Source organism: Aotus nancymaae, unplaced genomic scaffold (genome assembly GCF_030222135.1).
Source record: "Aotus nancymaae isolate 86718 unplaced genomic scaffold, 86718_ANA_hifiasm-v0.15.2.pri h1tg000108l, whole genome shotgun sequence".
NCBI lineage: Eukaryota > Metazoa > Chordata > Mammalia > Primates > Aotidae > Aotus > Aotus nancymaae.
This window is the reverse complement of record NW_026988523.1, coordinates 2,553,224-2,574,409: the sequence shown is the minus strand read 5'-3', so window position 1 is coordinate 2,574,409 and position 21,186 is coordinate 2,553,224. Positions and strand designations below refer to the sequence as shown.

The 21,186-nt window shown below is 34.3% G+C and overlaps 1 protein-coding gene across 4 annotated transcripts in view; it reads left to right on the top strand.

The window, feature by feature from the left end:
• Positions 1–21,186, top strand: part of NME7 (NME/NM23 family member 7) — a 147,371-nt gene that overhangs the window by 50,296 nt on the left and 75,889 nt on the right. For all 4 annotated transcript variants that reach the window (XM_064370572.1, XM_064370574.1, XM_064370575.1 and 1 more), the window contains exons 6-10: positions 720–927; positions 4,145–4,250; positions 9,088–9,152; positions 11,555–11,623; positions 15,813–15,914. In XM_064370572.1, the coding sequence (XP_064226642.1) occupies positions 720–927; positions 4,145–4,250; positions 9,088–9,152; positions 11,555–11,623; positions 15,813–15,914 (550 nt within the window). The remainder of the gene's footprint in view (positions 1–719; positions 928–4,144; positions 4,251–9,087; positions 9,153–11,554; positions 11,624–15,812; positions 15,915–21,186) is intronic.

Genomic DNA, 21,186 nt, shown 5'->3' with positions numbered 1-21,186 from the left:
CTCCCTGGTTCAAGCAATTATCTTGCCTCAGCCTCTGGAGTATGTGGGACTACAGGCACCCGCCACCACACCTGGCTAATTTTTTTTTTTTTTTTGTATTTTTAGAAGATACCAGGTTTCACCATATTGGCTAAGCTGGTGTCTAACTCCTGACCTTGTGATCCACCCACCCCAACCTCCCAAAGTGCTGAGATTTTTTAAATCACCAAACCAACTCAGTGTTTATTGATTGAGAGAGTTCTTTGTCAGTCTTTGAATTCTAATAGTTTTACACAAAAAGAAATAAATTCTTACTGTAAGTTACAAGGCATCCATCCCTCTTATCAATTTACATATTGTGAAATTGTACTTGACGGCAGTGGTAAACACATGAAAATAAAAAGGAAAATCCACTGTACCTGTTAGAGCACTGGGAAAAGCATAGGCCAACAATATGCATTTTAAGTCAATGAAATAGTCTTAATTCAACAGAACAGTGATTTTTATGCCAACAGTAGTTTGACATTACTAGTGATTTGAAGTGAATTGAGCCACTGGAAGACACTCAATTTATGAAAAGTTTTTCCTGCCCATATTAAATTAACTATGCTCAATGGTTCTGAGAGTATAATATTCTTTTCTATGTTGAAAAAACCCAATTTAAATATATTCTTGTTGTTAAGACAGATACCTAGGCTGACCAAAGAAAGAAGCAAACTAATCTTCTATCTGTTTTGTAGTGAGCTGATCCAGTTTATTACAACTGGTCCTGTTATTGCCATGGAAATTTTAAGAGATGATGCTATATGTGAATGGAAAAGACTACTGGGACCTGCAAACTCTGGGGTGGCACGCACAGATGCTTCTGGAAGCATTAGAGCCCTCTTTGGAACAGATGGCATAAGAAATGCAGCACATGGCCCTGATTCTTTTGCTTCTGCTGCCAGAGTAAGGTGTTTTAAAAATATTTTAATTGTCTTCTAGTTCTGTTACATATTTTATCAAAGTAAGGCATTTCTGTAACTGGTGACTTAGGGTGGATTTATGCAACTGATCTAGTAGTAGAAAAAGCCTTTGACATTTTGACTAGTATTAAACAGTGTTTCAGTATATCTCCTTTGTCAACTGGTGATCTGATCATAATCAACGTAACTTTTCTCCAATTAAAACACTTCTCATCCTGTCTCCTGTTCCAAAGACTTAAATTACTGAGACTCCTAAATGTTTGAATTATCAAATTCATGTAAGAATACCAGTTTATGGCTAGTAGATATTAAAAAGAAGACTCATTTTGAGATAGTACTTTTTGATTCAGACCTAACACTGTACTTTCAAGCTTGACATCCTATTATTTTCCTATACATAGCTTGTATTTATGAAAGTTTCTCTACGACTACTCCTTATTTTTAAATCCATATAAATAAAGCATCATATTGGATTTATGCTGAGGTTGAATTAATGAAGTATAAGTTTATTTTTAGCATTGTGAGAAGTGTCTCACTTAAGATACTTTTTGATCTGGTCATGTTTGCAATGAAACAATATTAGACAATTTTATAATAGTTGACTTATTTCTTTTTCTTACAATTTCTTCAGTAAGTCTCTTCAGCTCTACTTTCAAAATAAACCCTGAATCTGACCATTGTGATCTAAATCACTATTATATTTTGCCAGGACTGCTACAGTAGCCTCCAAATTCCTTTTTCCTCTTTCCTTTCACTCAATTTATGAAAATTTTACCTTGCCCAAGTAAAATCAACTATGCCTAGTGATATTTTAAAGACAAATCAGATTAACATTCACCTGCCAAAAACTCTTCAGTGAATTTCTGTCTCTTCTAGAATAAAATCTGAAGTCTTTATTGTAGCCTCCAATGCTCTATCTGGTCTGGCCCCTGTATATCTCTAACTGTATCTTTGATCAGTCTCTATCTTAATCACTGTGTTCCAGCCACATTAACTATCTTGCTTTTCCTTGAAGAGCATATATCTGTATGAAATAGTAAAATAACAGCAAAGAGGACAGTGTGGTTGGATAGGAATGAGAGAGGGAGGAAGAGGGGGATGAAGTTACAGAGGTAATTAGGGGAAAGATTATATGGTCTTATAGGCCGTAGTTGTACTTTCAGATTTTTCTTTGAAAAAATATAGAGCCATTTTAGGGTTTTGAGCAAAGGACTGATATGTTTCACTTGCCATTTAAAAGAATCATTCTGGCTGTTGCCTTAAGAATGATTATAGAGGCCGGACACAATGGCTCAGGCGTGTAATCCCAGCACTTTGGGAGGCTGAGGCAGGTGGATCATGAGGTCTCAGCTACTCGGGAGGCTGAGGCAGGAGAACTGCTTGAACCTAGGAGGTGGAGGTTGCAGTGAGCCGAGATCACACCACTGCACTCCAGCCTGGGTGACAGAGTGAGACTCTGTCTCAAAAAAAAAAAAAAGAAAAAGAAAAACCAGGAGACAATAGATGCTGGAGAGGATGTGGAGAAATAGGAACGCTTTTACATGTTGGTGGGAATGTAAATTAGTTCAACCATGGTGAAAGACACTGTGGCTATTCCTGAAGGATCTAGAGATAGAAATACCATTTGACCCAGCAATCCCATTACTGGGTATATACCCAAAGAATTATAAATCATTCTGTTATAAAGACACATGCACACATATGTTCATTGCAGCACTGTTTACAATAGCAAAGACTAGGATGTAGATCCCTGTAGGTATTTGAATTTTCATCTCTACTGTAAAGGTTCTCTTGGACCATGCAATCAAAGCATCTGATAAAGGACTAAAAGTGGTATTTGCTGTTGTTATTGATCAAGAGGAGTAATAAATAATGGCAGCAATATGATAGAAAGGCACTTGATATCTCAGGAGTAGGACACTTTTTATTCTAGTGTCTTACCACTGGAAATGCTCAAGTATATACACTAATATTTGAATAATTCCTCATTGCCCTTGTGTTTAAAAAATGCTGATCAATGTGGCATATTAACACATTCTGTAATCTTTTCATTTTAAATTTAATGAAAAATAAATACAGTTGACCCATAAACAACACAGGTTTGAACTGCACGGGTCTACTTATAATGTGGATTTTTTTTCAACAGAACGATTGAAAATACAGTATTTGCAGGATGTGAAACCCACATCTACAGATTCGACTTTCTTATAAGCAGATTCCACAGGGCTGACTGCGGGATTTGAGTATGAATGGATGTGGGTACACACAGGGGTCCTGGAACCAATCTCTTGTGTATACCAAGGGCTATTTGCATTGAGCCAGGCATTGTTTTAGTTGCTATGGGTCCTGTAAAGTTATGCAACTTAGTTCCTTTTTTTCAAATGTATAATTTGATGAAAGACAAATACCCAAATAACCGTAACTTTGGGGAGTCCAGGTTGCTGACAGGAGGCATCGGGAAATGCCTCCTAATGATAAGTGGTATTTGAAGTGGCTCTTTACACATTGCTAAGGTTCTTTGGAGCTTGGGTTAGAGGATTTTACAGGGAATAGTAGAAATAATAGCAGTGAAAGTTTAGAGGCAGAAAAGCCTTTAAGGAATTAAAAGCATGACCATCTTTGTGGCTAGTTGAAATTGTTGGGTTGTCATTTTAGTGAACCACATGCAAAGTGAATAATACAGACTGAATTTGTTTATAAAACATGGTTCATTTGATTTGATTTTGTACTAGGTCTATAGTTGGTTTTAAGTAGCTGTGGTTCTCAAGATTCCTGATATTAATCTCTGTTCCTATAAAATTTCCTAGTTTTTAATCTTATTTTACATATTTTAATGAAAAAGTTAAAATTAAATTTGTGTCTAACTGACTAATGCTTTGGGGAAAATAAGAACTTTATATTCATATTTCCAATATTCAAAATTTATTAAAACTCTGTTCATTATAATCCTGGAACAGAATGCCACATATTCTCATTACTTTGATTGATACTTCTTTATATGTTCTTCCGGTTTTAAGTGTTGAAACAGGGTTAATTTAATCAGTTTGTCCTTGTAAAACTCATTTTTAGAAAATTTGAAACAAAGAATTTATACGATGAAACTCTAAAAGTAATTGCATGATTCTCCTCCCCCACAGAAATATCTTGTAAGTTCAAGATAAGAGATCACATTTGTCAAGGTCATTTCTCTCTGTCTTTAGGAAATGGAGTTGTTTTTTCCTTCAAGTGGAGGTTGTGGGCCGGCAAACACTGCTAAATTTACGAATTGTACTTGTTGCATTGTTAAACCCCATGCTGTCAGTGAAGGTAAGTGCTATGTTGAATACACTTTATCCAACACATTTTGTTAATAGGAGAGCAATGTTTATTTTCTTGATGTACTTTATGTGTAGAAATTAATGTATACTTTTAGTATTTTCGTTTATTTTTTTCTTGGAAGGCACTTGAATAAAGGTGACAAAATATAAGGGAAAATTTATCTAAATCTCTATTTGTCTTTTTCTTTGTGCATTTTTAGGAGGTGTTCTGTGAGTTGCTGATCATGCTCAGGCTCATTTATACTGTTACAGGTCTTGGTTCATTGACTTTTAGTCAGCCTCCTGACTTGCCAATCACAAACAGTGATTCACTTAATTCACTTAAATACTTGTTCTTTTTTTTTTTTTTTTTTTTAAGATGGAGTCTCACTCTGTTGTCCAGGCTGGAGTGCAGTGGCACGATCTTTGCTTACTGCAACCTCAGCATCCCAGGTTCAAGCAGTTCTCCCACCTCAGCCTCCCGAGTATAGGCACACACCACCACACCTGGCTAATTTTTTTTATTTTTGGTAGAGCCGGAGTTTCACCATTTTGGTCAGGTTGGTTTTGAACTCCTGACCTCAGATGATCCACCCACCTGAGCCTCCCAGAGTGCTGGGATTACAGGCATGAGCCACTGTGCCCGGCTAGTAGCACTTCTGTTGTACAATTTAAAACAATGTCTGCCATAACTCCAGTATACCCTTCCTGAGAAAGGTGGAGAAATTTCCTTCAGTTCTTTGTATCTCAAACAGTTCTTTGACATACGCATGTATATACACATTTGCATATGTACATATATAGAGAGAGAGAATTTGCAAGTTCTTTTCTTTTATCTCAGTTTCTTCATTTTATTTATTTTAGACTGGTGTATGTATTTTTTTTAGGTATCTCAAATCTTTTTGGAAGTAAGATAGAGTATGATTAAAAAGATCACCCTTAAAAAACTAGAATATACTAAATAGTATACAGAAATGAATGGATTTTAAAATTTTATGTCAAGTATCAAAGTAATTCATATATATAGTAGAAAAATTGGAAAATAGGAAACCATTAAAAAATGAAGTAAAAAATTACTGTATTCCCATCACCTGAAGATAGTCTTTGTTAATATTTTGATGCATTTCCTCCAAATCCTTTTTTTCTGCATTTGTATGTGCATGTGTGTACACTGATGTACATGAATGTAATGGGTGAGATACAGGTCTATAGGCCGTTGTTTAAATATAATTTTTGTAAGCATTTCTGGCTTAAGTCCTCATTAATATTTTAATATTTAATATTTAACAGCAATTGTATAGATGTAGTATATATTTGGATACTTAGGTTGTTTTCAGTTTTTTTGATATTAAAATTAAAACTTCGAAGAGTATCGTTATACGTAAATATTTGATGATATTTCTAATCTTTTCCTCTGGCTAGTTTCCTAGAAATAGAATTACTTATTGGAAGGATATGAGCCTTAAAGATCTTGCTGCATAACTAATACTTGTTTAATTATTTAGGAAGTATTTTAATATATTGTAAATCCTTAGGACCATAATTATACGGAACTAACATGCAGCGTGGGTAACAAACACTTATAAAGAATTTACCACTATGTGCCAGGTAACAGACTGGTTCCTTATACATTATCTTTAATCTTGACAAGTATGTCAAGTAGGTAAATTCATTGCTCTTTTCAAGATAGGCAAGCTAAGGCTCCGTGAGATTAAGTTGTTTCTCCTAATTTAGAGTGGAAATTGAGGATGCAAACCCTGTTTGTTTGTTTGTTTGTTTGTTTTTAATCTCTGTGCTCTTCCCTCTATACTCTATTGCCCCAATAGCAGTAGCCACAAAAAAGTCACATGGCACCTGGTTAGTAACAATTCCATAGGAAGTAATAGTAATATTTGAAATGACTGGTATTGAAAATTTATGGAAAAAAAACTGGGATTTTATGTTTCAGTCATTTTTTCTTAACTGGGGAGATTGTGTGTGTGTGTGTGTGTGTGTGAATGTCTATACAGGTTTAGTATTCCTAATCCAAAAATCTAAACCCAAATTGCTCCAAACTCTAAAACTTTTTGAGCACAGACATGAAGCTCAAAGGAAATGGTCATTGTAGCATTTTCAACCACTGGCTTATATTTATTGGATTTTTGAATTAGGGGTGCTTAACAAATATGTATCTGCAGATATTTCAAAATAAAAAAAATTGAAATCCAAAACACTTCGTGTCACAAGCATTTCTGTAAGGAATATTCAGTCTGTGCACACACACATGCACACACATACCCCCATGTATATTTATGTACATATACATATATACGTGCACACACAGTATACTCACGTTTTGAAAAAGTTCTTGTTTATAGGCACCAACATTTTAAAAGCTTATCCTTTTCACCTTAAAATGTCTTATTCAACGTAGTTTATCTGATTTAATCCTTTCTAAGGAAAAATATGTTGCAAGAAGACTGAAATAAAATGAAATGAAACTAGAATAAATACCAGTTGTGTACCTTAATAATTGCATGTATAGCTGGGAAAATTTGGAGCCACATAGAAAATTGAAACTGAACCCCTTCCTTACACCATATACAAAAATTAACTCAAGATGAATTAAAGATCCTCTGTATATGGTCTATAAGTCCTTCTGTCATGGCTTCTGCCACCTCTCCTACCTTCTCTTCTGTCTCATTTCCTCTCCACTCTATTATTCAGTAAGATGAAGATACTTGTTTTCCAGCCGCACCTTTGCTCAATGCTCCTTTTGCCTTGAATATGTATTCTTCTCCAGCTCTTTTTATTAAAGTACTGTCTCCAAATGCCTCTTGGCATCATTTCAGTTCTAACCTCTCTGTACCTCTTTTTCTATCTTTGTAACTATCTATTGATATGCAATCCTGTATCACTAATTTTGGGCAGGGAGTTTATTTTACTTGAGGATATGCTGCATCCTCAAGTTCTGATCAGTTTTCTACTCTATAAATGCTATGTAGTATGTTTTGGGTTTCTATGTCCAAAATAATTCAGTGTCTTTCCCCTTGTTAATTTGGTTTCATCATTACTTGTTTTCTTCTTAAAGGTGATGTCATTCTTCCATTCACTTGGATTCAAAATCTTGAAATCATCTTTTACCCTTCTTTCATCTTCATACCCTGTATTCAGTTTAATCCTATTGCTTCTTGTTTGGAAATATCTTATATTCATTACCTCCTTCTTTCTCTACTGCTGCCATCCCAGCTTTGAAATTCAAAATAAGAGGAAAGTATTTGAAGATATCATGGCCTATTTTTTCCAACCAGCATTCTAAATGATTTCAAAAGCCTTTGCTGTTGTTTCCACTACTTACTCTTTTCTTCAGACCAGTTTGCTCATCACTGTTGCATTAGTGATCTTCCTAAAATACTACTTTTATTTTGCATTTTCTCACTCACCATTTTTAGTGACTTCTTGTTTCTTTTGGCAGTGTTTCTTTTTGAAGGAAAATTATTCTCATGGACTCTCAGGGCTGACGTAAATTATTTTAATTTTTAGTAATATAACCTAAATATGTCCAAATATAAAACTAAATACAAACTTTTGCTCATACAACTGTATAGCTAAAATAATTTGCAGATTCATAGCAAGCAAAACTATAAAACAGAATTTAACTTAATAGCATTAACATGACAAAAGATATTATTTGCCATAAAAACAAGCTTAACATGAATATAGTACAGACTCTGAGATAGGCACGAACCTGTTCTACTGCAGTGACTCAATTCATCCACCACTTTTCTGTCTACAAGCTTCTGAGAAACCTTTGTTTCTACAGCATGCTATGATATAATTTGACCTTCATTTGTTACAGATGTATCATTTGAGAAACAGATCCACCTCTTTTTCTCACCCCTCAGCCTGCTACAATTAAAATAGCACTTCTTGGCTATAGTAAGATAGTAAATACAAATGCACATTCAGATACTAATAGTACATGGTGATATAGGGTTACTGGATAAGATCCAGATGATCCAAAATATGGTATAAGTGTGTGTTTGTATATACATATATGTGCCTATGTGCATGTATGTGTAAGAGACAGAGAGAAACAGAGTCAGAGACAGAATTTTAGTTGACTTGAAAAAAAAAACAAAACCTTAGACTTTTATAGGAAACAAATGGAATCTCAAACTCAGCCCCATACCCTCTAGAGACTAGAGACTCCAATATAAAAAATCACTCATCTATAGGATAAAGACTGTATTCCTCATGTTGACATCCAAGGCCTTTATCAATTTGAATTGAATCCATTTTCCTTTTCAATTTGTTTTTCTTTTCTGTCTTCTTACTGTCATGTAAACATGCTCACACTTTCCGAGATGTATGCCTTCTCTCCTCTGAATATAAGCCCATCTGTCCACAGCCTTTAGGGACCATTCATGCTTTCATTTCCCCTTGAAGCTTCTTCCTATCTCTTCAGTTGTCATTTGATTGTTCTCCTTCTTTGAACTCTTTGTTTGAATTCCTTTTGTATCTGCTACTTTGGCATTTCATTTCTCTGTATTAAATAATGCCATTTACAATTGTTTGATTTTTATGTTCTCTACATCCCTAGACTTCAGGGCTTTAAAGGCAAAATAGTATCTTAAAAGTTTTTTGCGTAATCCTCAGAACCATTGATGATATTCTCGAAGCACTTACTAAGGAAATCAAATAATTAGATTTAATGCTCGGTATTAGGGATTTAGTTTCTCTTGCAAAATATATGATTTTTTTAAAATATGGAGTATAAAGTACTTTGCTGTAAAAAACTTGCATTTCTAAGAAACTAAAATGTCTTAAAATTTTGTATTTTTTCACTCATTGTCTTTCATTTTCAGGACTTTTGGGAAAGATCCTGATGGCTATCCGAGATGCAGGTTTTGAAATCTCAGCTATGCAGATGGTAGGTAGTTTACAATGAACCATAATATTTGTGAGGATTTTTTCAAAAAGAGTTGTAAAATGCTTTACATTGAATGTTCCCTGTGTATTCATGAACCACATTAAAAATAAAAGACACACTTACTGAACTCAGTAACCTTCCTATAGTCAAAAATGTTTTTTGATGTGATTTTTCCTATATAATGTTTTACTGAGAGAAGTAATATTCAAATGATACACCTAATTTAAGCGTATAAGGTAAGTTTATACAATTCTTGAAACTTTAGTTGCAAAATACATAAGGACCAAAAACTGTAAGCAAAAAATAGAAACAAAGTGAGAAACTGTGATGAGTCTTCTGTCTTCTGGATTCTTAACGAAACAGATAATGAAGGGAGAGAGTAAGTTCAGACTTTTTTCCCCAACCAGTACCTTTTGCTGGTTTTTGGACTTTCCCTTAAGACCTTCTTTGGAGTTAGTGTATTCCTGCAACGCTGTTGGCACTTGTACCACTGGACCTTCAGAGCCCACACTTGTTCACAATTGTGCTGCTCATACCTTTCTCGGAAACCTTTCAGTGAGAAACAACACTCGCTTTGGTAGAGGTCATACCTTTGTGCTATACTCATCCGTACATTTGACTAGAAATTGGGTAACAGATTATTATACAAATTAGATCAATAATTTGTTTTTTACAGTGTTTGAAACCCAGCAAGTTTATGATTTTTTGATAGAGAAACACCAAAATAGCCATTTTGAAGCTGAGAATTTCCTTACCAGTGTTATTTGTATTTTCTTTTTCTGAAAAGAAACAGCTTTCTGCAAAGTCTTAAGATTACCCAAAATCAAGGATCAGGACACAAACGGGTTCTGTCTATTTTGTGTCAATAAGCCAAAAAAAAAAAAAAAGGAAATAGTTTTCAAAGTCATCGAGCAAACCTTGAAGATTGATGAGAAAATTGATATTTGAAGAATGTTATTAGAATTATAAAGTCATTGTCAGCCAAACTTTCTAAAAGTAAAGTATTAGCTTGTTAATATATTAACGAGATTGTAGGATGACATATAAGGCTATTTTTAAAAATATAGAAATGTTAGTTTTAAACACTGACCTAATTCTAGATCTGCAACTTAGCACAGTGATTGGTGATTGGGTATAGTTTGTACTTAATGAAAAAAATAATTTTAAAAATGATTAATTGAGCCTATAGGTGAGGCATGGTAGTGTAGTGGCAAGCACAACCATTGGCTTTTGGAGTCAGAAAGATCTATTTCTGAATCTTGGGTCAGCAGCTTTCTAGGCATGTGGTCTTGGCCAAATGTCAAACATTCTTATTCTCCATTTTCCAATCTAGGCGATGAAAGCAGTATTATTTGCCTAAATGGCTTATTCTGCAGATTAAACAAAATAATAATTTCTGGCTCAAATTACTAAGTATTTAATAAATGATATCTTCTGTTAGTATTTTGTTGCGTTTAACAAAAGATATGTGAATGTAGGATAAAACACTGAAATTCAACAGAATTTCCTCCCTATTATAGTAATGTTGCCCATAAAAATAAATCCTCACAGCTTAAATTATTGTCTGTATAGGCAGCAAGTTCTCAGTGTTCTTCAATCCTGGCAACATTAAAAAAGCAAAATGGAGGGAAAATGAAATTGGGAATTCTGAGGCTATTTTCTAAAAAAATAAGGTCTTAGTTTTTGAGAACCTTGGAACTTAATGAAATTTTATTTCTAACCAAATTTAAATTCAGCCTTGATAAGAATAAGTCCTTCTAGACTTATTTTGTAAGCATACTCTTACAATTCTTTTTGAAGAGTAGCAGGAAGTCCACATGACTTGTATAAGTGCTTTATCACGAACTAGACTAACTAGGGATTTTTCTGAATGCTTGGGAGAAAAATTGTATTATTTTCTTTCCCCTCTACAAAATCTGAACTACTTTTCTTTAGTATTTCTTTCTTGTACCACTAATCTATCAATAGTACAATTAATATTGCGTATAAATCTTCTTTTGTATCAACGATGAGTTTTTATTCAGAGATAGGGGTAGTGTAGTAGGTAAGAATATGATCAATGAGGTCAGACTGTTTGAGATAGGGTGCTAGTTTGAGGAGGTTATATAACCCCTCTGAGTCGTAGTAGTGTCATCTGTAAGTTGGAGCTATTAATATTACCTATGCAGTGGGGTTGTTGTGAGGACTAAATGAGATGATGCACATTCAGAACCTAGAATGGTGGTGTTATCCATTATTATTCTTGATGAGCTGATCTTTAATAACACTTTTTCTTTAAAGAAAAATTTATGTAAAGTTTACAATTTAGAGTAAAGAGATTACAAGTGTTAAGTGCTAAGTGTGGCTCATTTTTCTTTTGTTGGTTGGTTTATGGTTTTGTTTTGTTTTGTTTTTTAATATAGTTCAATATGGATCGGGTTAATGTTGAAGAATTCTATGAAGTTTATAAAGGAGTAGTGACTGAATATCATGTAAGTATAAAAGTAAATGTAAAGCATATGTACTGTTAAATAAAAAGTACAGGATACAGTGTTTTGGACTAAGCCCCTGTACTAGGTCCCAACTGACCAGACTAAAAATCAATACAGTCATTCATGCTAAAGTTCTGTGTCACCAAACTAAGTTGTTATCTGACATTCTGAGAAATCAGGAGAGAGCAAGCCAAATTTCCCAAACAGGCTAATTTTATTTGGCTTAATAATAAAGTTATCTCTGCCTTTCATCAATATGACAAAAAGTAATCTGAGGTAACCTGATGTTGATCAGTCAGTTATTTCCATATACTTTCCATACCTCCCAAAATTCACTGCACCAAGCCTGCAGCTTTCTAAACTCAGTTCTCTTCTTTTTTCTTCCCCATTCTGTGGAGTCAGATAATAGGTTCAGATCCGAAATCCTCTATTATGTGACCATGGACAATTTATTTACCCTCTTTAAACCTTGATTAATCCATTTATAAAATGAGAATAATGCTATTACCTACCTCATGAGATTGTTGTGAGAATTAAATGAAAATTATGTAAAGCAGTTTCACATATTAAAAGTACTCAGTAAATATTACCTGCTATTATTACTGTTTTTATTATTATTTAGTCTGACATAATTATTTGGCAGTAGAGTCCATGTTGATCATTTACACCTATATTTTCTGCTTCAACATTTACAGTCATAAAGAGGTGATAATTCCTATCTCATAGGGTTACTATGATCCATTTATTACATATATTATCTGATATATGACAAATAATCAGTAATGAACAAAAAACATACTGCCTGCATTTATGGAGTTTATTCTCTAAGGAAGATAGACATTAACTCAAATGATCCTACTCATAGCTACTTAAGGAGTCAAAGCTACCTAAGCAGTCAAAGGGCTGTAAAGGAAACAAAAAGGTTCTTTCATGTTTAAAAAATTTGCAACTTAATTAAAAACTAGGGTGACTTAAAAAATTTGAGTCAGTTTTTAAAGGAACATGTTATGCTTTTGATGAAGTTACTTGCTTAACATGCTTTTTTTCATTTTATACATTTTGAAATAGCCTTGTATGTCTATTTTCAATTGTATCTGTAATCAACACTGAAAGAGAGTAAGTGAGAGAGACAAAGAAAAAAGAGAAGGAGGGAGGGAGAAAAAGAAGAAAGGAAGAAACAAAGGAAAGAAACGAGGGAGAGGGAAAGGAAGGAAACAAGGAAGGGAGGGAGAAAAACACGAAATTTACTCTTCTCTTTTTGGAAAACTTGTTTATGCCTTCTGCTCCTCCTGAAAATTTGGCTCTTGACATTTATGTGTAGGCGGTTCTTCAATATCATGAGGCAGAAAATCAGACTCAACATAATTATCCATAAAAATTCAATTACACATGATCTTTGTGAAATAGCAAAATGACTTTGGGGGATATACTCAGGAACTCCGATGGGTAGAGTTATGAGTACCATTTCAGTTATGAAGTTCTTTTCCTCCTCTTTTAGCTTCTGTAGTTTCTATTAGGTAAGATGACTGCTTCTACATCAATATTCAAATATATTCAGTAATACATTATTTTACTTTGGTGTTGTGTATTATAAACCCTCCAAAGTCGTTAAAATGGTTCACATGATCCTACACGATTTGGCCTCATCTCTTACTACTTTCCCATAGTCTCACTCGGCTCCTAGCCTCTTAGCTGATCTTCATATATCCCTACTGTACTTCTGCCTCAGTCTTCATATCTATTTTCACTTCTGCCTAAAATGTTGTTTCCTATTCAGGAGGGTGAAAAAATTATTTTTTGAGTGTTCTGGACACTGTGAGAGGCATTTTTCTTTGACCATGTTTTTCATTATACCACTTTATATAGAGATCTAAGAATCTTAAAACGTATACTTCTGTTTTTCCCTTAATATTCTGTGTGCTGTTGTTCTCATATATTTTACATCTATATATGCTATAAACCCTACAATACAACACTAATATTTTTGCTTTGAACAATTATCTTTGAAAGCAACTAAAAATACAAAAATTAGCCGGATGTGGTGGCAGGTGCCTATAGTCCCAGCTACTCAGGAGGCTGAGGCACAAGAATAGCTTGAACCCAGGAGGCTGAGGTTGCAGTGAGTGGAGATCACGCCACTGTGCTCCACCTGGGCAACGGAGCAAAACTCTGTCTCAAAAAAAAATAAAGCAACTAAAAAATAAAATGCATTTTATATTTATACTCAACATGTTTACTGTTGCTTAGTATAGATTTATATTTTTGTCTGGTACTTTTTTCCTTCTGCCTAAAGAACTTCCTTTAATATTTCTTATGATATAATGCTTCTGATGGTGAATTGTCTCAGGTCTTTTTTTGTCTAAAAAACTCTATTTTTTCTTCATTTTTGAAAAACATTTTCTCACCTGGGTATAGAATACAGATTGACATTTTTCGGTTGTTATATAATGTCCTTTTCCTGCTGTTATATAATGTCCTTCCCCTAACCCCCTGGCAGCTTATAAGGTTTTTTGTTTTTAGCTAATTTTGTCATGATACATCCTAGTGTACTTCTCTTTACATTTATTATTCTTGGGTTCTGTTGGATCTATAGGTTTATGGGTTTCAGCAAATTTGTAAAGTTTTTAGCACTTATTTTAAAAAAATATTTTTTCTGTTTATCATCTTTTCTTCTGAGATCCTAATTACACATATAATAGCTTAACATGGTTGCACAGCAGGTCTTTCTTCTTCTTGTTCATTTTTCTTTCTCCCTATGATTATTTTGGAATAGTTTCTATTGAATATCTTCAAATGTATTGCTCTTCTGCAGTGTCTTACCCTGTTCACCCCATTCAGTGTATTTTTCAATTTAGATGTCTTAGATTATACCTCTAGAAGTTCTATTTGGGTCTTTTTAATATTTTTTATTTTCTCCTCATCATGTTCATATTTCCTTGTATAATTTGAGAATGTGGAGCTTATAATAGCTGTTTTAATATCCTTATGTTATTATATCATGTATTTAATTGCTGGGTCTATTTATTGAGTTTTCTTCTGGTAATGGTTAGTATTTTCCTACATCTTTGCCTACCTAGTAATTATTTATTGGATGCTATATATTGTAAAATTTACAGTGTTACATGGTAGATTTGTAAAGAGTGCTCAATTTTGTTCTGGCACTTAGTTAAATCACTTGGAATCAGTTTGAGACTTTTGAGTCTTGCTTTTAAGCTTTGTGGGATGGGTACAGAACATCTTATAATCTAGGGCTAATTTAGGCCGACTACTATGGTACCCTTCTGAGGACTCTCCCTGATGTTCCATGTATCATATGAAAGGGCGTTTCACTCTGGCTGGTAGAAAAACTCTTCTCAGCGTTGGGCTCTCTCTGATTTGTTTGATCTACTTTCTGGCAATTCCAGCCTCAAGTAGTTTTCTCTACACATGCAACAGATTAGTAGCCAAAGACTCATGGGAACTCCTTGGCAGATCTTGTAGCTTATTCTCTGCATATTCCCTTGTTTTTCCAGTATTCTTTTCTGAAAACAAGAGCTGCATTGGCCTCCCCGAAGTCCAGTCTTTGTCTATTCAACTCAGAGAATACTGGGCTCTGTTGTGTTTCCTCTACCTGGTCTACAGGTCTGGAAACTGCCTCTAGACAGTAAGACAGAGCAATTATACAGCTCACCTCATCTGTTTCCATATTCTCAGAGGTCGTAGTCCTGTGCTGCCCATCATTCAGTGTATGAAAACTATTGTTTCATATATTTTGTCTAGTTTCTAGATGTTTAATGTGGGAGAATAAATCTGGCTCTATTATTTCTTATTGCTAGAAGGCATTATGATTTTTAAAAGGTTTTTCAGGAGAAAATCTTTGAAATTTATAGATTTATATATATATGAATGTGAACTTGACAACATTGTATTCAAGAAGGCCTTTGCAAGGAAGGTATACTAAAAGATAATTCCAAATAAAGGAAGTGTCAGATGATAAAGGATTACATTAAAATGGTGATAGTAATGGAGAAGAGAAAGCATATTCTTCAAGGAAAAATGGACAGAATTTGGGAACTGCTTGTTGTGTGGGATATAAGTGGGGAAGAAGTCACAGATGACTTTAAGGACATTAGTGGAATGGTGACACAATTAAAAGAGGAGTGGTAAAGATTGTTAAATTCTTTTCATTCTTTTATATTACATATCATAGGACATGGTGACAGAAATGTATTCTGGCCCTTGCGTAGCAATGGAGATTCAACAGAATGATGCTACAAAGACATTTCGAGAATTTTGTGGACCTGCTGATCCTGTAAGTTGTTGTTTAAAATATTAACCGAGTGTATGTTATCTATTCACTATTTTCACAGGTTTAAAATTTTTAGTTTGTTCCTTAAAGTAAATAATATAAAAGTGAATATAATATACAAAGTTTTTATTAAAAATGGCACTTTACATTATTTATTTTTTTGAGAGGGAGTCTCACTCTGTCAGCAAGCTGGAGTGCAGTGGTGCAATCTTGGCTCACTGCAAGAAGGCCTTTGCAAGGAAGATACACTAGAAGATAATTCTAAATACTGAAAGTGTCAGATGATAAAGCATTACATTAAAATGGTGATAGGAATGGAGAAGAGAGGATATATCTAAAAAATATTGCCCAGACTGGTCTCTAACTCCTGGTTTCAAGCAATCCTCCTGCCTTACCCTCCCAAAATGCAGGGATTACAGGTGTGTGCCACCACAGGTGTGTGTCTGCCTCCCAGGTTCAAGCAATTCTCCTGCCTCAGCCTCCCCGGTAGCTGGGACTACAGGTGTGTGCCACCACACCCGGCTAATATTTTGTATTTTTAGTAGAGACGGGGTTTCACCGTGTTAGCCAGGATGGTCTCTATCTCCTGAACTCGTGATCCGCCCACCTCAGCCTCTCAAAGTGCTGGGATTAGAGGCATGAGCCACCGTGCCTGGCCTACATAATTTATTTTTACATAACATTCCAAGAAAGAGATTTTTTTAAATTAACTTAGTGACAGTATAGAATAGGCAGAAGCATTTACTATAGCATTTTTTCTTTCTTCTTGCTAAATTGTCCAGATAAATACATTTTGCAAGCTTCATAATAGAAATTATATAAGGTATTATATATCCTTTAACATAGGGGGGCCATAAATAAAGCTGTTATAATACAGTGGCAGCATACCAATACATAAATAAATATGGGCAATGAGACTTAGGTGAAACTTGGTATTCACTAGTATACTTTTCAATTTGCTTTGAGTTTTCTTCCTATGGACATTTAACAGTGTGTGTATGTATGTGTGTATAGGTGTGGGAGGGTGAAAAGCAGAAATAACATTAGAGCAGTATGATAAAGCTCCATGCAAATATTAGAAACTAGGTAGGATTATGGGAAGTATTACTGATTTAAACACTAACCTTAGTTTAAATGTACTGTTTCCTTTATTTTACTATTATTTATAAATAGTTTATGAAGATGAGCAGCCAATTCAATTTAATTTTATTCAGGACATTATTTATTTTTTATTTTTATTTTTATTTATTTATTTATTGTTTAGACAGAGTCTTGCTCTGTCGCCCAGGCTGGAGTGCAGTGGTGCAATCTCGACTCAGGGCAACCTCCACCTCCTAGGCTTGAAAAGTGATTATCTTGCCTCAGCCTCCTGAGTACCCGGGACTATAGGTGCCCGCCACCACACCTGGCTAATTTGTATTTTTAATAGAGAAAGCGTTTCATCACGTTGGCCAGGCTGGTCTCCAACTCCCAACCTCAGGTGATCCGCCAGTCCTGGCCTCCCAAAGTGCTGGGATTACAGGCGTTAGCCACCATGCCCAGCCATTTATTGAACACCCTTAGATGTAAGACAATAAATCCAGAGCACCTATTAGGAAATCATCTTGTGTGAAAGTGCTGCTAGATTAAGCCCAGTAGGGGAGAACCATACTCCTGTTGTCAATGATTTAAAAGTATATACATAAAAATCTTTTAGAAAACTTACAGTGCTACATATAAAAAAGGATATTGTTGTTTCAGTAAAATCCAAATGTTGAATTGTCAAGGAGCCGTTAATATGACCTGGAGGTAGCTAAGAAAACTTAGAGGAAGAGAGATATAAACAGGGGTTTAAAAGACAAATTAGGGCACAAAGAGAATGGAAAAAGATCTAAAGCATGTACAAAAATGCCAATGAAGGAATTTGCAAATTTACTATCGTATACAGCAGGAATATTTTCTTGTCTTCAGTGGGAAGTCCAGAGCTGGAAGCACAAGGAGATACATTTTCTTAGATAGATGAAATATGGTAGCGAATTCTGCTAGGGATGAGTGTGATTTTAGCCTTAGAAGCCAGGTTAAAAATTGTAATTCTATTTAGTTTGAATCTCATATCATAGGAAATTGGAATTCCTTGTATGCAGCTTAATTTTGACTGTACTGAATTGTTAGTTTGATGTAACTAGATCAAACTAAATTGGAAGAGATTTAAGACAGAAGATCTAGAAATAGAAAGATGCAGACATCAATAGACAAAGTTGGCAGGACCTCCTTTATATCTTTTCAGGGACAAAGAATAGAAACTTAAATAATACGTGTGGTTGTGATAGAGTAATGACTACAAAGTGACTGTGTTGCAGAGGACATTGAAGGATAGTGGTACTGATGCTGTTTATTGAAAATTAATCATAGGACATTAGAAAGGGATTATTTTTTGGCTAGATGAATAAACATAACTCAGTTTTTGCCATTTTTGACATTTTAAATTTCTGATTTCTGTTTGATGGCCAAGAGGGGTTTTTGTACTTTTATTTTAAGGTAAGTAAAACTGAGAGTGATCAGCTTGATCTAATAAGCAGGAGTAAATTAAAGAGACAAAAACTAAAACCAAAAAAGGAAAGAAATAAGATGATTCATTGTTTTGTTCTCTCATTAATTCAATAAATATTTATTGAGCCCATGTCAGTATTTGTGAATATAAAAATAGAAGCCCAGGCTGGGCATGGTGCCACACACCTGTAATCTCAGCATTTTGGGAGGATAAGGCAAGAGAATTGGTTGAGACCAGGAGTTGGAGACCAGCCTGGGCAATATGGTAAGACCCTACCGCTATAAAATTATATATATATACACACACACACACACACACACACAGATACATACACACAGACACACACATATATATGAATGATATTTATGTGTAATAAATATAAATATATAAATATAAAATTATATATACATATACACCCTTATATAATTATTTTTTAATCTTTATTTTTGTTATATATTTTACATAAAGTTATATATATGTATATGAAACGTCTATTATATATATATATATATATAAAGCCTCAAAGAGCTAAGTCTGTGAGTAGACAACTATAAGTGGCTAATTACCATAATATGGCAATTGCATTGTTAGATATTTGCAGGTGCTGTGAGAACCCAGAATTATAGCACTTAGCTCAGCCTGGGGATGGGTGACACAGTGGTTTGAATGTTTCCTCCAAAAGTTCATGTGTTGGAAACTTAATCTCCATATGTAAATGTTGATGCTATTTGGAAGTGAGGCCTTTGGGAGGTAATAGGGTTAGATAAGGTCACCATGGTGAGGCCCCCATGGTGAGACTAGTGGCTTTATGAGAAGAGGAAGAGAGGCCTGAGCTGATATGCACACTCTTGCCCTATTGCCATGTGATATCATTCCTCATGTTGTGACACAGTGAGGCCTTCACCAAATGCTAGTGCCATGCTCTCGGATCTTCCAGCCTTCAGCACTTACAGTTATTTCTTACAGAAATAGCTTTTAAAAAATATTTTCAGATGCTCTCTCCCAGCAGAAATACATTTATTTTCTCTATAATTTGCCTAGTCTCAGGTATTTAATTATAGCAAAAGAAAATGACTAAGATATGTGGTAAAGGTCCGGGGAGACATGGCTTCTGAGCTGAATTGTAAGGAATTAGAACTTAGCTTAGTGATGAAGGTGGGAAATGATATGGTTAAAGTTTTGAATGCTTAAAACAATATAACTTTGGGGCCACAGCAAGCTCTTTATTCCTGCTGGAACTAAAGTACAGTGCAAGGAATGATAAACGATGGGGTCATTGGGGAGGAGTTGGGTGTGAGCAGGTGCATGATCATAGAAAGAAGAGTCCCAAAAAGAAAAAAATGATGATTCCCATTTTTTTCCTAGGTATTTATTCAATGAACATTTACTGAGTAAATAGTATGTGCTAAGGCTCACTCCTGGGTCCTATTGCTGGGGCACAATAAAGATGACTAGAACACGTTATTTTTCCTTAGGGACCTCATAACCTCATGATAGCTCAATCTCAAAACTCTTTCAGGGCCCTGAATCTTGTCTCATTAAGCATGGAAGCCATTTCTCTACTATTTTTTTTTTGTTCATTCTCGTTGTTTGTAAGTTCCTCATAGCATTGTAGAAAGTTGCACCACAGGGATTTTGAAATTTGGAACTGAAAATGTTAACAGTGGTTGTCTTTCGGGGCTGGAAACATGACAGTGTTTTAGTTCTGTTTCCTATATTATGGAAAATTTCTTTAAAGTACTTATATTACCGTTATGATAAGAAAAATACTTTTTATCTTAAAACCTGAAAGTTAATGAACTTTTAAATGAGGAGGCCTATACATATAAGAACTGATTCTCCTCTTGTGTCTCAGACTCCTGAGTTATATTCTGTTTCTAAGCGGAGATCCAGGATGTCAAGCAGGACTGTATGATTTTGATGGGTATTTTCAAATCAGAAGAAATACTATAGTAGTTACAGACAAACTATGTTTTGAGGACAATAAAATGGCTCTTTCCCTTTGGTCTCAGAATTTTTAAATTCATTTGACTCTTTTTCTCCATTCTTTTCTTTCCCCCTTTTCTCTCCACCTCTCTAACAAATGGATATTGAATGCTTACTGCATGCTAGTAACTGCCAGGTGCTGCTAGGTTTATATTAATGATCAAACCAATACAGGTTTGTTTTTTGAAGAATGTATGATCTAGCTCTAGGATGAGATAGAACTGATCATTAAATAGTAATCTCACCTTAAACTGCAGGTGTGCCAGTCTATTCATGTATTATATTTAAATGACTTTTTAAAAAATTAATAGCAATTTATTAAATAATTTATTAAGTAAACTTGTTATGTAAAACAAATTTAATTAAATAGCAAAATAAATAGCAATTCATTTTTAAAATAAACATTTTCCCTTAATAAAATATTCTGGCTAAAGAAAAGAATTTCTCTTGAAGAGTAGATGGCTGAAAGGGGTTTAATAAAATTAGTGCAAATTACATACTGGAAAATACTTACATTTCAGAATAGCTATGTGTCTTGGATTTCTTTTGCTTTGGTGTTAAATAATGTTCAATCTCTACATTTATTGAAAATAATTACTCTCTTTGTGAATATAAAAAGAAGTAACAATGCATCCTAATAGGAGAGTAATAAACAGCAGTTGACATTAAACTACGGAATGAAAAAATATTGTATCATACTTTTCTATGAAAATTAAAATTTTATTCGAATATAATAATAGTGAATCAACAGCAATATTT